This window comes from Taeniopygia guttata, chromosome 33 (assembly GCF_048771995.1).
Source record: "Taeniopygia guttata chromosome 33, bTaeGut7.mat, whole genome shotgun sequence".
Classification (NCBI taxonomy): Eukaryota; Metazoa; Chordata; class Aves; order Passeriformes; family Estrildidae; genus Taeniopygia; species Taeniopygia guttata.
Genome location: NC_133058.1, coordinates 575,590 through 596,540, shown reverse-complemented (window position 1 = coordinate 596,540; position 20,951 = coordinate 575,590). Strand labels below are relative to the sequence as shown.

At 56.7% G+C, this 20,951-nt stretch overlaps 3 protein-coding genes across 3 annotated transcripts in view; 2 read left to right on the top strand and 1 right to left on the bottom strand.

Moving 5' to 3' along the window:
• The window catches only part of RPS19 (ribosomal protein S19), a 110,226-nt gene that overhangs the window by 40,138 nt on the left and 49,137 nt on the right, over nt 1-20,951 (bottom strand). The gene's annotated exons all lie outside the window — the stretch shown is intronic.
• DEDD2 (death effector domain containing 2) lies at nt 1,534-9,489 on the top strand. Its single transcript, XM_072920698.1, has 6 exons — nt 1,534-1,615; nt 3,452-3,484; nt 3,624-4,170; nt 5,107-5,193; nt 6,022-6,210; nt 9,041-9,489. Exons 1-6 carry the CDS (start codon nt 1,568-1,570, stop codon nt 9,487-9,489), a joined length of 1,353 nt encoding a protein of 450 aa, XP_072776799.1. The 5' UTR covers nt 1,534-1,567.
• On the top strand, nt 14,236-20,804 carry LOC121468580 (POU domain, class 2, transcription factor 2-like). The gene is made up of 5 exons (XM_072920790.1): nt 14,236-14,284; nt 16,939-16,982; nt 20,074-20,130; nt 20,239-20,273; nt 20,389-20,804. The coding sequence occupies exons 3-5, from the start codon at nt 20,082-20,084 to the stop codon at nt 20,668-20,670; spliced, it is 366 nt and encodes a 121-aa protein (XP_072776891.1). The 5' UTR covers nt 14,236-14,284; nt 16,939-16,982; nt 20,074-20,081; the 3' UTR covers nt 20,671-20,804.

Here is a 20,951-nt window from a genome sequence, read left to right as displayed (position 1 = left end):
TCCACACGCGGCCGGGCACGTGCGGCCGCACGCGGGGGCGTGGCCAGGGCGGGGCGGGGCTTGGGGCGGGGCTTAGCCCTGGGGGCGGGGCCAGGCGCTGTTTTCCCTCCCCCTCCCCCCCCAATCGACTCTGGGACCCCCGGGAGGGGCTCAGGGACCCCCAGAGCCCCCCGGGACCCCCCCAGGGCACGGGGACCCCCCCCAGGGCTCAGGGACCCCCCGAGAGCCCCGGGACCCCCCCCAGGGCACAGGGACCCCCAATTAACGGAGACCCCCCCCCGAGTAATTAACATGGAGCTCCCTAATTAGGACAGAGGCTCCTAATTTATAGAGGGACCCCAATAAAGGCCTGGGACCCCTCCCCAAGTGACACAGAGAGCCAAATTAATCACACAGACCCCAATTAACCCCTGGGACCCCTCCCCAATTAACAGAGAGCCAAATTAATCACACAGACCCCAATTAACCCCTGGGACCCCTCCCCAATTAACAGAGAGCCAAATTAATCACACAGACCCCAGTTAACCCCTGGGACCCCTCCCCAATTAACACAGAGAGCCCAATTAACCCCTGGGACCTCTCCCCAGTTAACCCCTTGGACCCCCCAATTAATCACACACAGACCCCAGTTAACCCCTGGGACCCCTCCCCAATTAACACAGAGAGCCCAATTAATCACACAGATCCCAGGTAACCCCTGGGACCCCTCCCCAATTAACACAAAGACCCCAATTAACCCCTGAGACCCCCAATTAATCACACACAGACCCGAATTAACCCCTGGGACCCCTCCCCAATTAACACAGAGAGCCAAATTAATCACACAGACCCCATTTAACCCCTGGGACCCCTCCCCAATTAACAGAGAGCCAAATTAGCCACACAGACCCCAGGTAACCCCTGGGACCCCTCCCCAATTAACACAGAGAGCCCAATTAATCACACAGACCCCAATTAACCCCTGGGACCCCCCAATTAATCACACAGACCCCAATTAACCCCTTGGACCCCCCAATTAATCACAGAGACCCCAATTAACCCCTTGGACCCCCCAATTAATCACACGGACCCCAATTAACCCCTGGGACCTCTCCCCAGTTAACCCCTTGGACCCCCCAATTAATCACACACAGACCCCAATTAACCGCTGGGACCTCTCCCCAATTAATCACACACAGACCCCAATTAACCCCTGGGACCCCTCCCCAATTAACACAGAGAGCCTAATTAATCACACAGACCCCAATTAACTCCTGGGACCTCTCCCCAGTTAATCACACGGACGCCAATTAACCCCTTGGACCCCCCAATTAATCACAGAGACCCCAATTAACCCTTTGGACCCCTCCCCAATTAAACCCCTCGGGCCCCCCCCAGCCCTCTGTCCCGGAGTGGGCGTGGCCTGGAGAAGCGCTGGGCGTGGCCACGCTTAAAGCCCCGCCCACGCACGTGGGTCACGTGGGCGGGCGCGCGGCGGCCGCGTGTGGAGGGGGCGGGGCCGGGCCTGGAGGGGGCGGGGCCGCACGCGGGAGGGGCGGGGCCGCCCGTGGGGGGGGGGGGGCGGCGCATGCGCGGAGCCGTCGAAGGTGCCAGAAGGATCCGGGCGGCGGAGGCGGTGAGGGGAAAAGGGGTTCCGAGACCCTCGGGGGGTGCTTCGGAGTGGGGGGACCCCCGGGGTGAGGGGAGTTGTGAGGGGAAAGGCGGTGCTGAGGGTGAGGAGGGGGCTCTGAGAGGGTCTGTGAGGGGTTCTGAGGGGATTTGTGAGGGGAAACCCCGTCCTGAAGGGGTTCTGGGGGGATTTGTGAGGGGAAACAGCCCTGAGGGGGTCCTTGAGGGAGTCTAGGAGGATTCTGAGGGGATTTGTGAGGGGAAACAGCTCTGAGGGGGCTCTGAGAGGAGTTCTGGGGGGTTTGTCAGGGCAAACAGCTTTGAGGGGATCCTTGAGGAGATCCAGAGGGGTTTTGGGGGAGTTTGTGAGGGGAAACCTCCACCAAGGGGGCTCTGAGGGGGTCTAGAAGTCTTCTGAGGAGTTTGTGAGGGGAAACAGCTCTGAGAGGGGTTCTGAGGGGGTCTGTGAGGGGAGACCCACCCTGAGGGAGTTCTGAGGGGATCCAGGAGGGTTCTGAGGAGTTTGTGAGGGGAAACAGCCCTCAGGGAGCTCTGAGAGGGGTTCTGAGGGTGTTTGTGAGGGTGAACAGCTCTGAGGGGATCCTTGAGGAGATCCAGAGAGGTTTTGGGGGGGTTTGTGAGGGGAAAGAGCTCTGAGGGAGCTCTGAGAGGGGGTTTGTGAGGGGAAACCTCAACCAAGGGGGTTCTGAGGGGGTCTAGGAGGGTTGTGAGGGGATTTGTGAGGGGAACCAGCCTTGAGGGAGTCCCTGAGGGGATCTGTGAAGGGAACCAGCCCTGAGAGGACTTTGGGAGGGGTTCTGAGGAGTTTGTGAGGGGAAACCTCCACCGAGGGGGATCTGGGAGATCCCGAGAGGATCTGAGGGGGTTTGTGGGGGGAAACCTCCACCGAGGGGGCTCTGAGGGGATCTAGGAGGGAAAATTCACCTTGAGGGGGCTCCGAGAGAGGTTCTGAAGGGATTTGTGAGGGGAAACAGCCCTGAGGGGGTTCTGAGGAGATCCTGAGGGGTTTTGAAGGGGTTTGTGAGGGGAAACCTCCACCGAGGGGGCTCTGAGGGGATCTAGGAGGGAAAATTCAACTTGAGGGGGCTCTGAGAGGGGTTCTGAAGGGATTTGTGAGGGGGAAACAGTCCTGAGGGGGTTCTGAGAAGGGTTCTGAGGGGGTTTGTGAGGGGAAACCTCTACCGAGGGGGCTCGTGAGGGGATCTGGGAGGGAAAATTCACCTTGAGGGGGCCCTGAGAGAGGTTCTGAAGGGATTTGTGAGGGGGAAACAGCCCTGAGGGGGCTCTGAGAGAGGTTCTGAAGGGATTTGTGAGGGGAAACAGCCCTGAGGGGGTTCTGAGGAGATCCTGAGGGGTTTTGAGGGGGTTTGTGAGGGGAAATCTCCACCGAGGTGATTCTGAGGGGATCTGGGAGGACTCTGAGGGGTCCTGAGGAGGTCCTGAGAGGTTCTGAGGGGGTCTGTGAGGGGAAATCTCTACCGAGGGAGCTCTGAGGGGATCTGGGAGGGCTCTGAGGGGTTTGTGAGGGGAAACAGCCCTGAGGGGGTTCTGGGGGGATCCTGAGGGGTTCTGAGGGGGTTTGTGAGGGGAAATCTCCACCGAGGGGGCTCAGAGGGGATCTAGGATGGTCCTGAGGAGGTCCTGAGAGGTTCTGAGGGGATTTGTGAAGGGAAATCTCCACTGACATGGTTCTGAGGGGATCTGGGAGGGCTCTGAGGGGTTTGTGAGGACAAACAGCCCTGAGGGGATCCTGAGGGGTTCTGAGTGGGCTCTGCCAACCCCTTTCACTTTTCATGTCCCCTCAGACCTCCCCCTTTGCCAGGTGCCACCATCTCGCTGTCACTCGCTTCTCCAGGTGCCACCAGCTCAGTGTCACACCCCCTTCTCCCCCAGGTGCCACCAGCTCAGTGTCACACCCCCTTCTCCCCCAGGTGCCACCAGCTGACTGTCACCCTTTTCCAGGTGCCACCAACTGAGTGTCACCCCTTTTCCAGGTGTCCCCAGCCGACTGTCGCCCCTGTCCAGCTGCCACCGCCCCGTGTCCCCTCAGTCCCCTCACCGTGGAGTCCCTGCGCGCTCTGTCCCAGCTGCACTCCCCGCAGGGCGCGGGAGGAGGCACCGAAGGCCACCACGGCCACCCGCAGGGCCACCCCGGGGCGGTCCCGGGCCGCATGTGGCGGCGCTGGGCGGGCTGGGAGGAGGAGGAGTGCCTGGAGTTCTACGGCATGCTGTCCCTGCACCGCCTCTTCGAGGTGCTGGCCGCCCAGCTGACCCCCAGCGACGTGGCCGTGCTGTCCTTCCTGCTGGACGAGGCGCTGGGCGACGCCGACCGCGACAAGGGTGACAAGGACGGGGACACTGCGGTGACCCCCCGGCGGCCCCGGGGGCGCGGGGACCCCCGGGACGGGCTGGAGCTGCTGCTGGAGCTGGAGCGGCGCGGGCTGTGCCACGAGGGCGACCTGGGCCAGCTGCGGCAGCTGCTGCGGCTGCTGGCGCGCCACGACCTGCTCAGGTGTGTCACGCTCAAGAGGCCGCGGCCAGGTGAGTGGCACGGGTGGCTGTCACCTCCCTGTGTCTGCCACACCCCCCTGTGTCCCTCTGTGTCCCCTCTGTGTCCCCCTGTGTCCTTCTGTGTCCCCTCTGTGTCCCCCTGTGTCCCCTCTGTGTCCCTCTGTGTCCCCTCTGTGTCCCCCTGTGTCCCTCTGTGTCCCCTCTGTGTCCCCCCAGTACCCCCCAGTTCCCCCAGTCCCCCCTGACAGTGTCCCCTGTCCCCGCAGTGTCCCCCCAGTGTCCCCCCCAGTGTCCCCAGTACCCCCCAGTGTCCCCTGTCCCCCCAGTGACAGTGTCCCCTGTCCCCCCAGTGTCCCCCCCAGTGTCCCCCCAGTGTCCCCTGTCCCCCCAGTGTCCCCCCAGTGTCCCCTGTCCCCCCAGTGTCCCCCCAGTGTCCCCCCAGTGTCCCCCCTGACAGTGTCCCCTGTCCCCCCAGTGTCCCCCCAGTATCCCCAGTGTCCCCCCAGTGTCCCCCCTGACAGTGTCCCCCCTGTCCCTCCAGTGTCCTCCCAGTGTCCCCCCTGTCCCCCCCCAGTGTCCCCAGTGTCCCCCCAGTGTCCCCCCAGTATCCCCCAGTTCCCCCAGTCCCCCCGACAGTGTCCCCTGTCCCCCCAGTGTCCCCCCAGTGTCCCCAGTGTCCCCAGTGTCCCCCCTGACAGTGTCCCTGTCCCCGCAGTGTCCCCAGTGTCCCCCCAGTGTCCCCCCTGACAGTGTCCCCTGTCCCCCCAGTGTCCCCCCAGTGTCCCCAGTGTCCCCCCCGACAGTGTCCCTGTCCCCGCAGTGTCCCCAGTGTCCCCCCTGACAGTGTCCCTGTCCCCGCAGTGTCCCCAGTGTCCCCCCAGTGTCCCCCCTGACAGTGTCCCCTGTCCCCCCAGTGTCCCCCCAGTGTCCCCAGTGTCCCCCCTGACAGTGTCCCTGTCCCCGCAGTGTCCCCTGAGCGCGTCCCCTGCGTCCCCGCCGTGGGGGGCACCTGCCCGAGCCCCCCCCAGCCCCGCCCCGAGCGCTGGGAGACAGGTGAGGCACCTGGGGGCACTTTGGGGGCACTTTGGGGGCACCTGGGGGGCACCTGGGGGCACTTTGGGGGGCATTTGGGGTCACTTTGGGGGCACTTTGGGGGGCTGGGGACACTTTGGGGGCACCTGGGGGACACTTTGGGGGGGCTGGGGTCACTTAGGGGGCACCTGGGGCACTTTGGGGGCACCTGGGGGGCACCTGGGGGCACTTTGGGGGCACCTGGGGGGCACCTGGGGGGCTGGGGGGCACTTTGGGGGCATTTGGGGTCACTTTGGGCAGGCTGGGGGACACTTTGGGTCACTTTGGGGTCACTTTGGGGGCATTTGGGGTCACTTTGGGGGTACCTGGGGACACTTTGGGGTGCTGGAGGACACTTTGGGGGCACCTGGGGGCACTTTGGGGGCACCTGGGGGCACTTTGGGGTGCTGGAGGACACTTTGGGGGCACTTTGGGGGCACCTGGGGGGTACCTGGGGGACACTTTGGGGTCATTTTGGGTCATTTTGGGGGGGCTGGGGGGCACTTTGGGGGGGCTGGGGGACACTTTGGGGTCATTTTGGGGGGCTGAGGGTCATTGGGGGTCACACTGGGGGCCATGGGTCACTCCGTGGGTCACCGAGGGGGTCACTGGTGGTCACTCACTGGTTACTCTATTGGTCACTCTGGTGTCCCCCATCGGTCACTCTGGTGGTCACTGTGCTGGTCACTCTGGTCACTCTGGTGTCCCCCATTGGTCACTCTGGTGGTCACTCTGGTCACTCTGGTGGTCACTCTGGTGTCCCCCATTGGTCACTCTGGTGGTCACTCTGGTCACTCTGGTGTCCCGCAGGCTCCAGCTCCGGCTCCAGCTCCGGGAAGCGGAAGCGCAGCGCCCGAAATTCCCGAAATTCCCGAAATTCCCGAAATTCCCGAAATTCCCGAAATTCCCGACGGACACGGCGACCCCGAGACCCCCCCCAGGACCCCCCCCAGGACCCCCCCCAGGACCCCCCCGAGCCCCCGGCCAAGGTCACCTGCGGTGAGCTGGGACAAACTGGGACAAACTGGGACGGACTGGGACACACTGGGACAAACTGGGACAGACTGGGACAGACTGGGACAGACTGGGACAGACTGGGACAGACTGGGACAAACTGGGACAGACTGGGACAGACTGGGACGGATTGGGACAAACTGGGACAGACTGGGACAAACTGGGACAGACTGGGACAGACTGGGACAGACTGGGACAGACTGGGACAAACTGGGACAGACTGGGACAAACTGGGACAGACTGGGACAAACTGGGGCAGACTGGGACAGACTGGGACAGACTGGGACAAACTGGGGCAGACTGGGACAGACTGGGACAGACTGGGTCACACTGGGACAGACTGGGACAGACTGGGACAGACTGGGACAAACTGGGACAGACTGGGACAGACTGGGACAGACTGGGACAGACTGGGACAGACTGGGATAAACTGGGGCAGACTGGGACAGACTGGGACACACTGGGACACACTGGGACAAACTGGGGCAGACTGGGACAAACTGGGACAGACTGGGACAGACTGGGACAGACTGGGATGGACTGGGACAGGCTGGGACAGACTGGGACAAACTGGGGTGAACTGGGACACACTGGGACAAACTGGGGCAGACTGGGACAAACTGGGACAGACTGGGACAGACTGGGACAGACTGGGACAAACTGGGACAGACTGGGACAGACTGGGACACACTGGGACGGACTGGGACAAACTGGGATGGACTGGGACAGACTGGGACAGACTGGGACAGACTGGGACAAACTGGGACAAACTGGGACAGACTGGGACAAACTGGGATGGACTGGGACACACTGGGACAAACTGGGGCAGACTGGGACAAACTGGGACAGACTGGGACAGACTGGGACACACTGGGACGGACTGGGACAAACTGGGACAGACTGGGACAAACTGGGGTGAACTGGGACACACTGGGACAAACTGGGGCAGACTGGGACAAACTGGGACAGACTGGGACAGACTGGGACAAACTGGGACAGACTGGGACAAACTGGGACAGACTGGGACAGACTGGGACAGACTGGGACAAACTGGGACAGACTGGTGCAAACTGGGACAGACTGGGACACACTGGGACACACTGGGACACACTGGGACAAACTGGGACAAACTGGGGCAAACTGGGACAAACTGGGGCAGACTGGGACAAACTGGGACAAACTGGGATGGACTGGGACAGACTGGGAGGGACAAACTGGGACAGAACCAGTACAGGACTGGGAGGGACAAACTGGGACAAACTGGGACAGGACCAGTATGGCACTGGGAGTTCCATGTGGGGAACTGGGACACTCAGTCCAGTGCTGGAGCTGGGCAAACTGGGAGAACTGGGAGAACTGGGAGTGCAGAGATTCCAGAGCTTGTGGGGCAGTGAGTCACTGGGCAAACTGGGCAAACTGGGAATGGCGGTGCCGTGGAACCAGTACGGGTTACTGGTTTAAACTGGGAGCACTGGGAATGGCAGTGCCATGGAACCAGTACGGGTTACTGGTTTAAACTGGGAGCACTGGGAATGGCGGTGCCATGGGACCAGTACGGGTTACTGGTTTAAACTGGGAGCACTGGGAATGGCGGTGCCGTGGAACCAGTACGGGTTACTGGTTTAAACTGGGAGCACTGGGAGTGGCAGTGCCATGAAACCAGTATGAAGTTACTGGTCTGCACTGGGAGTACTGGTCCTTACTGGTGTGTGCTCATCAGTGCTGGTTTTCAATGTCCTGACTGGTTTATACTGGTTTATACTGGTTTATACTGGGTTCTTACTGGTTTTCCCCCATCTGTCTCTGTGCTGAGTACTGCGAGCACGAGCGTGCCCTTACTGGGTTATACTGGGTTATAGTGGGTTATAATGGGCTATACTGGGTTATACTGTGTTATACTGGGTTATACTGGGTTATACTGGTTCTATACTGGTTCTAACTGGTTCTATACTGGTTCTAACTGGTTTTATACTGGTTCTGACTGGTTCTTTCTGGTCGCAGACATCCGGCTGCGTGTCCGCGCCGAGTACTGCGAGCACGAGCGCGCTGGGTTATACTGGTCTATACTGGGTTATACTGGGTTATACTGGTTCTGTACTGGTTCCATACTGGTTCTAACTGTTTCTAACTGGTTTTATACTGGTTCTAACTGGTTTTTCCCGGTCACAGACATCCGGCTCCGTGTCCGTGCCTAGTACTGCGAGCACGAGCGCGCTGGGTTATACTGGGTTATAGTGATCCATACTGGGTTATACTGGTTCCATACTGGTTCTAACTGGTTCCATACTGTTTCTAACTGGTTTTTACTGGTGCTAACTGTTTTTTCCTGGTCACAGACATCCGCCTGCGCGTCCGTGCCGAGTACTGCGAGCACGATCGCGCTGGGTTATACTGGGTTACAGTGATCCATACTGGGTTATACTGGGTTATACTGGTTCCATACTGTTTCTAACTGGTTTTTACTGGTTCTCACTGGTTTTTCCCGGTCACAGACATCCGCCTGCGTGTGCGTGCCGAGTACTGCGAGCACGAGCGCGCGCTGGGTTATACTGGGTTATACTGGGCTATACTGGGTTATACTGGTTCCATACTGGTTCTAACTGGTTTTATACTGTTTTATACTGGTTCTAACTGGTTTTTACTGGTTTCCCCCCCCAGACATCCGGCTCCGTGTGCGTGCCGAGTACTGCGAGCACGAGCAGGCTGGGTTATACTGGGTTATACTGGGTTATAGTGGGCTATAGTGGGCTATACTGGTTCCATACTGGTTCTAACTGGTTCCATACTGTTTTATACTGGTTTTTCCTGCTCACAGACATCCGGCTCCGTGTCCGTGCCGAGTACTGCGAGCACGATCGCGCGCTGCGCCGCGGCGTCGCCTCCAGCCGGCCGCGGGGCCCCGGGCGGGCGCTGGACGTGTTCGGCCAGGCCAGCGGCGTGCTGAAGGCGCGGGACCTCGGCTCCATCCTGTGCGACATCAAGTTCTCGGAGCTGTCCTACCTGGAGGCGTTCTGGGGCGATTACCTGAGCGGGGCGCTGCTCGAGGCGCTCAAGGGCGTCTTCCTGACCGAGGGGCTGCGGCGCGCCGTGGGCCGCGAGGACGTGCGGCTGCTCGTCAGCGTCGACCAGGACGACTACGAGGCGGGACGGAGGCTGCTGCTGCAGGCACAGGGGGGTGTGGGGGGCGCAGGGGGCGTGGGGGGCACGGGGGGCACGGGGGGCATGGGGGGTGTGGGGGGCACGGGGAGAGGCGGCCGGGGCTGAACGGGAGAGGTGAGTGAGGGAACGGGGGTGTTGGAAGGAGGGGGTCCTGGAAAAATGGGGTCCCAAAAAATGGGGTCCCAAAAATGGGGTCTCAAAAAATGGGGTCCCAGAAAATGGGGTCTCAAAAAATGGGGTCCCAGAAAATGGGGTCCCAAAAATGGGGTCCCAGAAATGGGGTCCCTAAAAATGGGGTCCTTAAAAATGGGGTCCCAGAAAATGGGTCCCAGAAAATGGGGTCGTAAAAATGGGGTCCCAGAAAATGGGGTCACAAAAATGGGGTCCTAAAAATGGGGTCCCAGAAAGAATGGGGGTGTCCTCAGAGAAAGAGAATTCTAAAAGAAAGGGGGTTTCTAAAAGAAAGGGGGTCCCAAAAAGATGGGGGGGGTCCTAAAAGAAGGAGAAATCTAAAAGAAAGGGGGTTCCTAAAAAAAGGGGGTCCCAGAAAATGGGGTCCCAGAATATGGGGTCCCCAAAAAATAGGGTCCCAGAAAGAAGGGGTTCCTAAAAGAAAGAGAATTCTAAAAGAAAGGGGGTTTCTAAAAAATAGGGGGTCCCAAAAAATGGGGTCCCAAAAAATGGGGTCCCAGAAAATGGGGTCCCAGAAAGAACGGGGGGTCCTCAGAGAAGGAGAATTTTAAGAGAAAGGGGGTTCCTAAAAAAAAGGGGGTCCCAAAAAATGGGGTCCCAAAGAGAAGGGGGGGTCCTAAAAGAAAGAGAATTCTAAAAGAAAGGGGGTTCCTAAAAAAAAGGGGGTCCCAAAAAATGGGGTCCCAAAAAATGGGGTCCCAGAAAGAACGGGGGGGGTCCTAAAAGAAGGAGAATTCTAAAAGAATGGGGGTTCCTAAAAAAAAGGGGGTCCCAAAAAATGGGGTTCCAGAAAGAAGGGGGGGTCCTCAGAGAAGGAGAATTCTAAAAGAATGGGGGCTCCTAAAAAAAAGGGGGTTCTAAAAAGATGGGGGTTGGTTCTAAAAAGATTGGGGTCCCAAAAAGAAGGAGAATTCTAAAAGAAAGGGGGTCCCCAAAAAAAGAAAGGGGTCTCAAAAAAGGGGGGTCAGTGAGGAAGTGGGGGCGTTGAAAGGAGGGGGTTCCTGAAAAAATGGGGTGTGGAAATGGGGGTCACTAAGAAAAGGGGATCCCAAAAAAAACGGGGCCTGGAAAAGGGGATCCCAAAAAAATTGGGGTGCCAAAAAAGGGGGTTCCTAAAAGAAAAGGGGGTCCTGAGAAGGGGGTCTGGAACACGGGGTGGGGGAACCCCAAAAATGGGAGACTCTGAAAAAAAGGGTGGGGTCGTAAAAAGAAAACCCCAAAAATGAGAAGGGGACCCCAAAAATTGGGAGATGACCCCAAAAAGTGAGGAAGGACCCCAAAAATGAGGAAGGGACCCCAAAAATGGGGGAGAGGACCCTGAAAATGAGGAAAGGGCCCCAAAAATGGGGAGAAACCCTCAAGAATGAGGAGAGAACCCCAAAAAGATGAGGGGGAACCCCAAAAAAAGATGGAGGATGCCAAAAAAGGGAGAAAACCCCAAAAATGGGGGAAAAAACCCCAAAAATTGGGGAAGAGACCCCAAAAATGGGCCAAAAAGACACAAAAATGAGGAGAAAACCCCAAAAATGGGGAAAACACCTCCACCCCAAAAATTGGTAAAAAAACCAAAAAAAAAACTGGGGAAGGGACCCCAAAAATGAGAAGAGGACCCCCAAACTGGGGAGAAAACCCCAAAAATGAGAAGAGGACCCCAAAAAGGAGGGACCCCTCCCCCCCCCGGGGGTCCCCGTTTCTCAGGGCCGCCCCCGGGACCCCCCCCCAAAATTCCGCCCCTCCCCCACCCCCGTTCCCGCCGGTGACCCCTCCCCCAAAGGGGCGGGGCTGTAAATATGTAAATGAGCTGTTAAAATATGCGGGCTGGGCTTGGGCGGTGACGTCACGGGAGGGGCGGGGCTAAGGGAACCCCAAAGTGCCTAAAGGGTGGGCGGGGCTAAATATGTAAATGAGGCTGATGGGCGGGGCTTGTACAGAGGGGCGAGGCCTGGGTTGGGGTTTTTTGGTTTTTTCCCCCAAATTTGGAATTTTTTGGAAAATAAAAAATAAAATATTTGGAAAAAGGAGAAATAAAAAATCCTGAGGGTTTTCTTGGGGGGGAAATTGAGAGGATTTGGTAAAAAAAAATTAAAAATAAATTTATAGAAAACATATTGGGGCAGATTTTGGGGGAAAAAAGGGAATTTAGAAAGAATTTGGAAGGGAAATTAAAGGGTTTAAATCGCCAATTTTGGATTAAATGGAATTAAATTTCTATTAAATTTGGGTTTTAATTGAGTTTTAATGAGGTTTGAAGGAAATAAAAGTGATGGAATTGATTTGGAAATAGTTAAAGAATGGAAAAGAATTACAAGAATTAAAATTAAATTAATGAAAAGATTGAAAATTATTAAATGTAAAATTCAATTAATTAAAATTTCTCATAAGGGGATTAAAATACCCGGATTTGAAAGGGTTAAATGAGGATTAAAACGCTTCAAAATGAATTAAAATTAATTACATTTAATTAAAATTAATTAGAATTAAAATCTAGTTCGGATATTTAGAGGGAAATGGGGAATTTGGGAGTAAAACTGGGGAAATTTGGGAGAAAAATTGGGAATTTTGGGGGAAAATGGGAATTTATTTGGGTTAAATGAGGAATTTGGGGGGAAATTGGGAATTTTGGGGGGAAATTGGGAATTTGGGGGGAAAACGGGAAATTTTGGGGGGAATTTGGGCTCTGTGGGGTCCGAGGGCAGCACAGGGGTGGGGTAAGTGAAAAATCCATAGGATAAGTGAGAATCCATAGGATAAATGAAAAATCCATATGTTAAAAGTGAAAATCCATAGGATAAGTGAAAAATCCATACCTCAATTACTGGAAATCCTCGGGGGAAGTGAAAAATCCATGGGAGACGTGGGAAATACATAAAATAAATTAAAATATATAGGGAAAAAGGGAAAATCTGTTAAATAAATGAAGATCCATAGGGAAAAAAGGGAAAATCTGTGAAATAAATGAAGATCCATAGGGAAAAAAAGTGAAAATCTGTGAAATAAATGAAGATCCATAGGGGAAAAGTGAAAATTTGTAAAAAAAATGAAAATCCATAGGGAAAAAAGTGAAAAATCCATAGCATCGATGAAAATCTATAGGATAAAAGTGAAAATCCATGGGGAAAGTGAAAATCTATGGGGTAAATGGAAATCTGTAGGGTAAATGATTAATGGGGGATCTATTGGGGATTTATTGGGGATCAATGGGGGATTTATTTGGGATCAATGGGGGATTTATAGGGGATCAATGGGGGATTTATTGAGGATTTATTGGGGATTAATGGGGGATTTATTGGGGATCTAAAGGGGATCAATGGGGGATTTATTGGGGGATTTTTTGGGGATCAATGGGGGATTTATTGGGGGATTTATTGGGGGATTTATAGGGGATCTATTGGGGATCTAAAGGGGATCAATGGGGGATTTATTTGGGATCAATGGGGGATCTATAGGGGATCAATGGGGGATTTATTGGGGATTAATGGGGGATCTATAGGGGATCAATGGGGGATTTAAGGGGGATTTATTGATGATTTATTGGGGATAAATGGTTGATTTATTGGGGATTTATTGATCATTTATTGGGGATAAATGGGGGATTTATTGAGGATTTATTTGGGATCAATGGGGGATCTAAAGGGGATCAATGGGGGATTTATTGGGGATTTATTTGGGATCTATTGGGGATCTAAAGGGGATCAATGGGGGATTTATTGGGGGATTTATAGGGGATCAATGGGGGATTTATTCTATAGGGGATCAATGGGGATTTAAGGGGGATTTATTGATGATTTATTGGGGATAAATGGTTGATTTATTGGGGATTTATTGATCATTTATTGGGGATAAATGGGGGATTTATTGGGGATTTATTGGGGATCTATTGATGATTTATTGGGGATCAATGGGGGGTTTATTGGGGATTTATTGATCATTTATTGGGGATCTATAGGGCCCCTCCCCCCCCCATTCCCAACCCCATTTTGGGGCCTTTCCCTCCCCCCGCCCCCAAAATTTGGGATTTTCCCGCCTGTTATTAACTGGGATGAGGGCGGGAAAAAAATCCCCAAATAAATCCCCAAATCCCAAAATCCCCAAATTCCCCAAATCCCCAAATAAATCCCCAATCCCAAATCCCAAAATCCCTCAAAAAATGCCCAAAAATCCCCCCCAAAAATCCCCAAATCTCCCCCCAAAAAAATCCCCAAATAAATCCCAAAATCCCCAAATCCCCCCCAAAATTCCCCCCAAAAATCCCCAATTTTGGGGGGAAGATCCGCGGGGGGGGAGGGGCGGCCGCAGCCGCAGGTGCCCCCCCGCCCCTCCCCCACCCCGCCCCTCCCCCACCCCGCCCCTCCCCCACCCCGGCGCATCCCCGTTCCCATGGCAACCGCGGCCTGGGGGGGGGTGGGGAGGGGTTTGAGGGGTGGGGGAGGGGCGGCGCTGTTGGGGGGGCCCCTCCCCCCTCCCCCCTCCCCCTCCCCTCCCCCACTGCCCCTCCCCCCCTTTTTATTCCCCATCATTTATTTCACTTTATTCCCATTTTCCCCCCATTTATTTGTAATATTTTCCCCTCCCCCCCCTCCCCCCCCCCCCCGGTATCGATCCCTCCCCTCCCCCACCCCTCCCCCTCCCCTCCCCCACCCCTCCCCCCCTCCCCTCCCCTCCCCCCCCCTCATGGAGGAGTCTCCGCGCGCCGCCGATGGAGGCGGAGGTGGGTGAAGCCGCGCGTCCCCTCCCCCACCCCCCCTCCCCTCCCCCACCCCCCTCCCCCCCTCCCCTCCCCTCCCCTCCCCCACCCGCCGACAGAGAGAAAAAAAAAAAAAAAAAAAAAAAAAAAAAAAAGCCCGTCCGCTTTGCAAACTTTGCATAAATTTGCATATTGATTGGCCGGGGGGGAGGGGCCGCGCCGGGCCTCCCTCCCCTCCCCCACCCCGCCCCTCCCCCACCCCCGCCTCGCTCCGAGCCCCCCCAAAATCTCCCCCCCCACCCCCCCTTTGTCCCTGCTGGGGGTGGGGGAGGGGCGGGGGGGCGCCCCCAAAATCCCCCAAAATCCCCCCAAATCACCCTCCCCCCCTCCCCCCCTCCCCTCCCCCACCCCTCCCCCACCCCTCCCCCACCCCCCGTTCTTTGTGCGGCGGATTTTGGGGGGGGGGGGCGGATTTGGGGGGGCCCGGGGTGGGGGAGGGGCCGGGCGGGATTTTGGGGCGATTTGGGGCGATTTTGGGGCGATTTTGGGCCATTTTGGGGGAGATCCGCCGATTTTGGGGGGTCGCGAGGGGGTTTTTTGGGGGGGAGGGGCAGCGGGAATTTGGGGGGGGATTTTTGGGGGGATTTTTTTGGGTTTTCGCCCTTTTTTTAAAATAAATTTTATTTTTAGGGGGAGGGAGAATTTTCCCGTTTTACCCCAAATTTTTATTTTTGGGGGGGGGATTTTTTTCCCCCATTTTTGAGGTGAAATTTTGGGGGGATTTTTGTGGGTTTGGGGCGATTCGTTGAATCCCGGGAGGGATTTGGGGTGAATTTGGGGGAATTTGGGATTTTGGGGAGGATTTGGGTGATTTTGGGTGGATTTCGGGCAATTTTGGGGGGATTTTAGGGGGTTTTGGGGGGATTTTTGGAAATTCGGGGGATTTTGGGGGGGTTTAGGGGAGCCCCCCCCTCCCGGCGCCGTTTTTGGGGTGAATCCTCCCGGATTTGGGGTTCCCCTCCCCCGCCCCAAATCCCGGGGGGATTCCCGAGGGTCGCGCGGGGTCGGGGGGGGAGGGGGGAGGGGGAGGGGATCGATTTTTGGGGGATTCGCATCGATTTTTTTGGGGGATTCGCATCGATTTTTTTGGGGGATTTCTCATCGATTTTTTTGGGGGATTCTCATCGATTTTTTGGGGGATTTTCATCGATTTTTGGGGTTTCCCGCCGCGGCTCCATCGATCCCGGCGCCGCCAGCGCCTCGCGGGGGGGGAGGGGGGCTGGGAAAGGGGGGGGGACCCCCAGAGACCCCCGGGACCCCCCCAAAAATCCCCCAGACCCCAAAATCCTCCCCGGACCCTCCAAATCCTCCAAATCCCCCCCAAATCCCCCAAATCCCCCCCAAATCCTCCAACCCCCCCCCAAATCCACCCAGACCCCCCCAAGACCCCTCAGACCTCCCCAAATTCCTCCAGACCCCCAAAACGGCCCCAGGACCCCCCAGATCCCCCCAAAATCCCCAAACCCCCCTTGAATCCCCCAAAATCTTCCCAAATCCCCCCAAATCTCCCCCAAAACCCCCAAAATCTCCCCCAAAACCCCCAAATCTCCCCAAATCCCCCCTGAGCCCCCCAAATCCCCCCAAAATCTCCCCCAAATCCCCCCAAATCTCCCCAAATCCCCCCCAGACCCCCCAAAACCCCCCAAATCCCCCAATTTTCCTCAAGTCGCCCCAAAATCCCCCTCAAACCCCTCCCAAATCCCCCCAAAACCCCCCCAATCCCCTCCCCCCGCCCCTCCCCCATCAGCGGTATCGATCTCCCGCCCCTCCCCCCCCCCGCCGATCGATCTCCCGCCCCGCCGATCGATCGGGGCCTCCCCCATCGATCGGGGCCTCCCCCATCGATCGATCCCCGCCCGGCGGCGCCCGCGCGGCCCGAGGGGACCCCGAGACCCCCCCGGGACCCCCAAAACTGCCCCGGGACCCCCAAAACTGCACCGGGACCCCCAAAACTGCCCCGGGACCCCCCCGGGACCCCCAAAACTGCCCCGGGACCCCCAAAACCGCCCCGGGACCCCCAAAACCGCCCCGGGACCCCCAAAACTGCCCCGGGACCCCCCCGGGACCCCCAAAACTGCCCCGGGACCCCCAAAACTGCCCCGGGACCCCCCCGGGACCCCCCCGGGACCCCCAAAACTGCCCCGGGACCCCCAAAACAGCCCCGAGACCCCCCCGGGACCCCCCCGGGACCCCCAAAACAGCCCCGGGACCCCCAAAACCGCCCCGGGACCCCCAAAACCGCCCCGGGACCCCCAAAACAGCCCCGGGACCCCCAAAACTGCCCCGGGACCCCCCCGGGACCCCCAAAACTGCCCCGAGACCCCCAAAACTGCCCCGGGACCCCCAAAACTGCCCCGGGACCCCAAAACTGCCCCGGGACCCCCAAAACTGCCCCAGGACCCCCCCGGGACCCCCAAAACTGCCCCGGGACCCCCAAAACAGCCCCGGGACCCCCAAAACCACCTCGGGACCCCCCATGGGACCCCCAACCCCCCCCAGCCCCTCCCCCCGTTTTTGGGGTCCTGCCCCTCCCCACCCTGGGGGGCCTTGGGGGGGTGGGGGAGGGGCTGAGCCCCCCAAATCCCCCCAGACCCCCCAACCCCCCCCGTGTCCGGCAGGTCCCGGCCCGGAGCCGAGGCAGCGTCCGAGGGCGGCCGGAGAGGTACCGGGGACACACCTGGGGACACCTGGGGGTGTTTGGGGACATTTGGGGACATTTGGGGACATTTTGGGGGCACTTTGGGGACGTTTGCGGACACCTGGGGACACCTGGGGACACTTTGGGGACATCTGGGGACGTTTGGGGGCATCCCTGGGACACCTGGGGACATTTTGGGGACACTTTAGGGACACTTTGGGGACACACCTGGGGACACCTGGGGGACATTTGGGCACATTTGGGGACACTTTAGGGGCACCTGGGAACGTTTGGGGACATCTTGGGACATTTTGGGGACATTTGGGGACACCTGGGGGTGTTTGGGGACATCCCTGGGACATCTGGGGACACTTTAGGGACAGTTGGGGACAGCTGGGGACGTTTGGGGACATCCCTGGGACATTTGGGGACACTTTAGGGACACTTTGGGGACACCTGGGGACACCTGGGGACACTTTAGGGACACCTGGGGATGTGTGGGGAGACTTTGGGGACATTTTGGTGACATTTTGGGGACGCTTTGGGGATGTTTGAGAGTTTTTGGGCTGTTTTTTGGGAGTTTTTTGGGATTTTTTGGCAGTTTTCCGGCTGTTTTTGGCAGTTTTTGGGCTGTTTTAGGGAGTTTTTGGGCTGGTTTTGGCAGTTTTTGGGCTGGTTTTGGCAGTTTTTGGGGTGCTTTGGCAGTTTTTGGGCTGTTTTGGCAGTTTTTGGGCTGTTTTGGGGTGTTTTTGGGGTCCTTTGGGAGTTTTTGGGGTGTTTTGGGGGAGTTTTGGCAGTTTTTGGGCTGTTTTTGGCAGTTTTTGGGGTATTTTTGGCAGTTTTTGGGGTGCTTTGGCAGTTTTTGGGCAGTTTTTGGGCTGTTTTGGCAGTTTTTGGGGTATTTTAGGCAGTTTTTGGGGTGCTGCTCCATGTGACCGCGTCCCCCCCGCGGTTCCGGCACCGCCGCCGCTTCCTCTGGAGCTTCCTGGAGCGGCCGGGCCGGCCCCGAACCCAAAATCCCCAAATCCCCCCAAAATTCCCTTAAAATACCCCCCAAAAATCCCCTTAAAACCCCCCCAAATCCCCCCCCCAAAATTCCCTTAAAATCCCCCCAAAATTCCCTTAAAATCCCCTCCAAAATCCCCCCAAAATCCCCCCCCACATTCCCTTAAAATCCCCCCCAAAATCCCCCCCAAAATCCCCCAAAATTCCCTCAAAATTCCCCCCAAAATCCCCCCAATTTCCCCCAAAATTCCCTTAAAATCCCCCCGAAAATTCCCCCCAAAATCCCCCCCAAAATCCCCCAAAATTTTCCCAAAATCCCCCCGATTTCCCCCCAAAACCCCCCCCAAAATTCCCTTAAAAAAACCCCAAAATTCCCCCTCAATTGCCCCAAAATCCCCCGAATTTCCCCCAAATCCCCCCAAACCCCCCGGACCCACCATGGTGAACCCCAACGTGCGGCCCTCAGGTAGAGGGGGGGTCTGGGGGGATTTTGGGTGGATTTTGGGTGAATTTTGGTGTATTTTGGGTGGATTTTGCTGAACTTTGGTGGATTTGGGGGAATTTTTGGGAATCCCGGAGAATTTGGGGTGGATTTTGCTGAATTTGGGGTGGATTTTGCTGAATCTTGGAGGATTTTAGGGGGATTTGGTGGATTTTGTGTGGATTTTGCTGAATTTTGGGTGGATTTTGGAGAAGTTTGGGTGGATTTTGGAGAATTTGGGAGGATCTTGGTGGATTTTGGGTGGATTTTGGGGGAATTTGGTGGATTTTGGGTGGATTTCACTGAACTTTGGTGGATTTTGGGAGATCTTGGTGGATTTTGGAGAATTTTGGGGAATTTTGGTGGCTTTTGGGGAATTTTGGGGGTCTCTAGGGGGATTTGGGGGTCTCTGGGGGGGGCCCACCGACCGAATTTGGGGCATTTTGGGTCATTGGCTCCTTTTGAGCCGCGGATTTTCTCTTTTTTTGGGGCAAAAAAACCCAAAATGGGCGAAAGCAGAAGTGAAAGTGGGGGGGGGGAGGGGGTTCCCCCCCAAATTCTCCCCTCCCCCCCCCCGGGGTGACTCAGCCTCATGCAAATGAGGGGGGGGGAGGGGAGGGGAGGGGAGGGGGCGACACCCCCGGGGCTCCCCTCCCCCACCCGCGCCGGGGCCGCCTGGAGCCGCTCGGAGCCCCAAAAACCCCCGAAATCCCCCCAAAAATCCTCCCCGCAGGGGCGAGACCCCCCCCCGCCAGGTAATGGGGGAAATTCGGGAGAATTTGGGGAATTTCGGGGGAAATCTGGGGAATTTGGGATTTTGGGGGGCTCGTGGGGCGGTTTGGGGCGATTTGGGTGAATTTTGGGGCGATTTGTGTCAATTTTGGGGGATTTGGGATTTTGGGGGGCTCGTGGGGCAGTTTTGGGGCGATTTGTGTCAATTTTGGGGGATTTGGGATTTTGGGGGGGCTCGTGGGGCGGTTTGGGGAGGATTTGGGTGAATTTTGGGGCGGTTTTGGGTGAATCGAAGGTGATTTTGGGGTGAGTTTGGGGGAATTTGGGCTTTTCGGGTGCTTTGCCGTAATTTCGGGTGATTTTGGCTGATTTTGGGTGACTTTGGGGTGATTTGGAGCGGTTTGGAATAATTTAAAGTGATTTTGGGGTGATTTTGGTCAATTTTGGGGTGGTTTAAGGTGATTTGGGGTGATTTCTTTAATTCTGGGTGAATTTGGGCTGAATTTGGCTGGTTTGGGGTCATTTTGAGGTGATTTCCGCCGATTTTGGGGTGGCCCTGATGAAGCGATTTCAGTGGGACTTTTGGGCTGATTTTGGGGTCATCCCGAGGTGATTTTGGGCTGATTTTGGGTCATTTTGGGGTGATTTCTGCTGGTTTTGGGGTGATCTTGGGGGACGTTGGGGATCAGGTGATTTCAGGGTGATTTTGGGGCGATTTTGGACAATTTGGGGCGATTCTGGGGTGGTTTTGGACAATTTTGGGTCATTTTGGCTTGGTTTTGGGCCATTTCGAGGTGATTTCTGCTGATTTTGGGGTGGTCCGGGGGGGTTTTGGGCACGAAGCGATTTCAGGCTGATTTTTGGGTGATTTTGGGCTGATTTGATTTTTTCCCCCAGAACTGAGGATGTCTAAACCCCTGGAGCTGGAGAAGGAGCTGCCGGGGGAGCGCCCGGGTAGGGACTTTTGGGGACGTTTTGGGACATTTTGGGACATTTTGGGGACATTTTTGGGGGCCCTCGAGGGGATTTGGGGACCCCCCTGAGTGTCCCCTCCCCCCCCAGACACAGAAACCAATGGACCCGACACGAACCACCAGGTGAGATTTGGGGATTTGGGGTTTTTTGGGGGGGTTTGGGGTTTTTTTTGGGGGGTTTCACCCCCCCCCCCCCAAATCTGGGGGTCCCCCCAAATTTGGCTCCTCCCCCCCCCAGGCCCAGCAGAACAAACCCCCCCCCTTCGGCCCCGCCCCCCCCGGCCCCGGCGCCAAGGTAAGAGAGAGACCCCAAAAATCCTCCCCAAAATACCCCAAAAACCCTCCCCAAAATATCCCAAAAATCCTCCCCAAAATCCTCCAAAATCCTCCCCAAAATACCCCAAAATCCTCCCCAAAATCCTCCCCAAAATACCCCAAAAATCCTCCCCAAAATACCCCAAAAATCTCCCCAAAATACCCCAAAAATCCTCCCCAAAAATCCTCCCCAAAATCCCTTTAAAACCTTCCCCAAATCCTCCTCAAATTCCCCCAAAAATCCTCCCCAAATCCCCCAGAAAATCATTCCCCAAATTCCCAAAGTCCGCCCCAAATTCTGTCCCAATTTTTACCCCAAATTCCCCAAATTTTGCCGCAAATTTGGCCCCAAATCCCCCAAATTTTCCCCCAAATCTGCCCCAAATCTGCCCCAAATCCCCCCAAATCTGCCCCGAATCCCCCAAATCTGCCCCAAATCCCCAAATTTCCCCCCAATCCCGCCCCAGCCCCGCCCCTCCCCCGCCC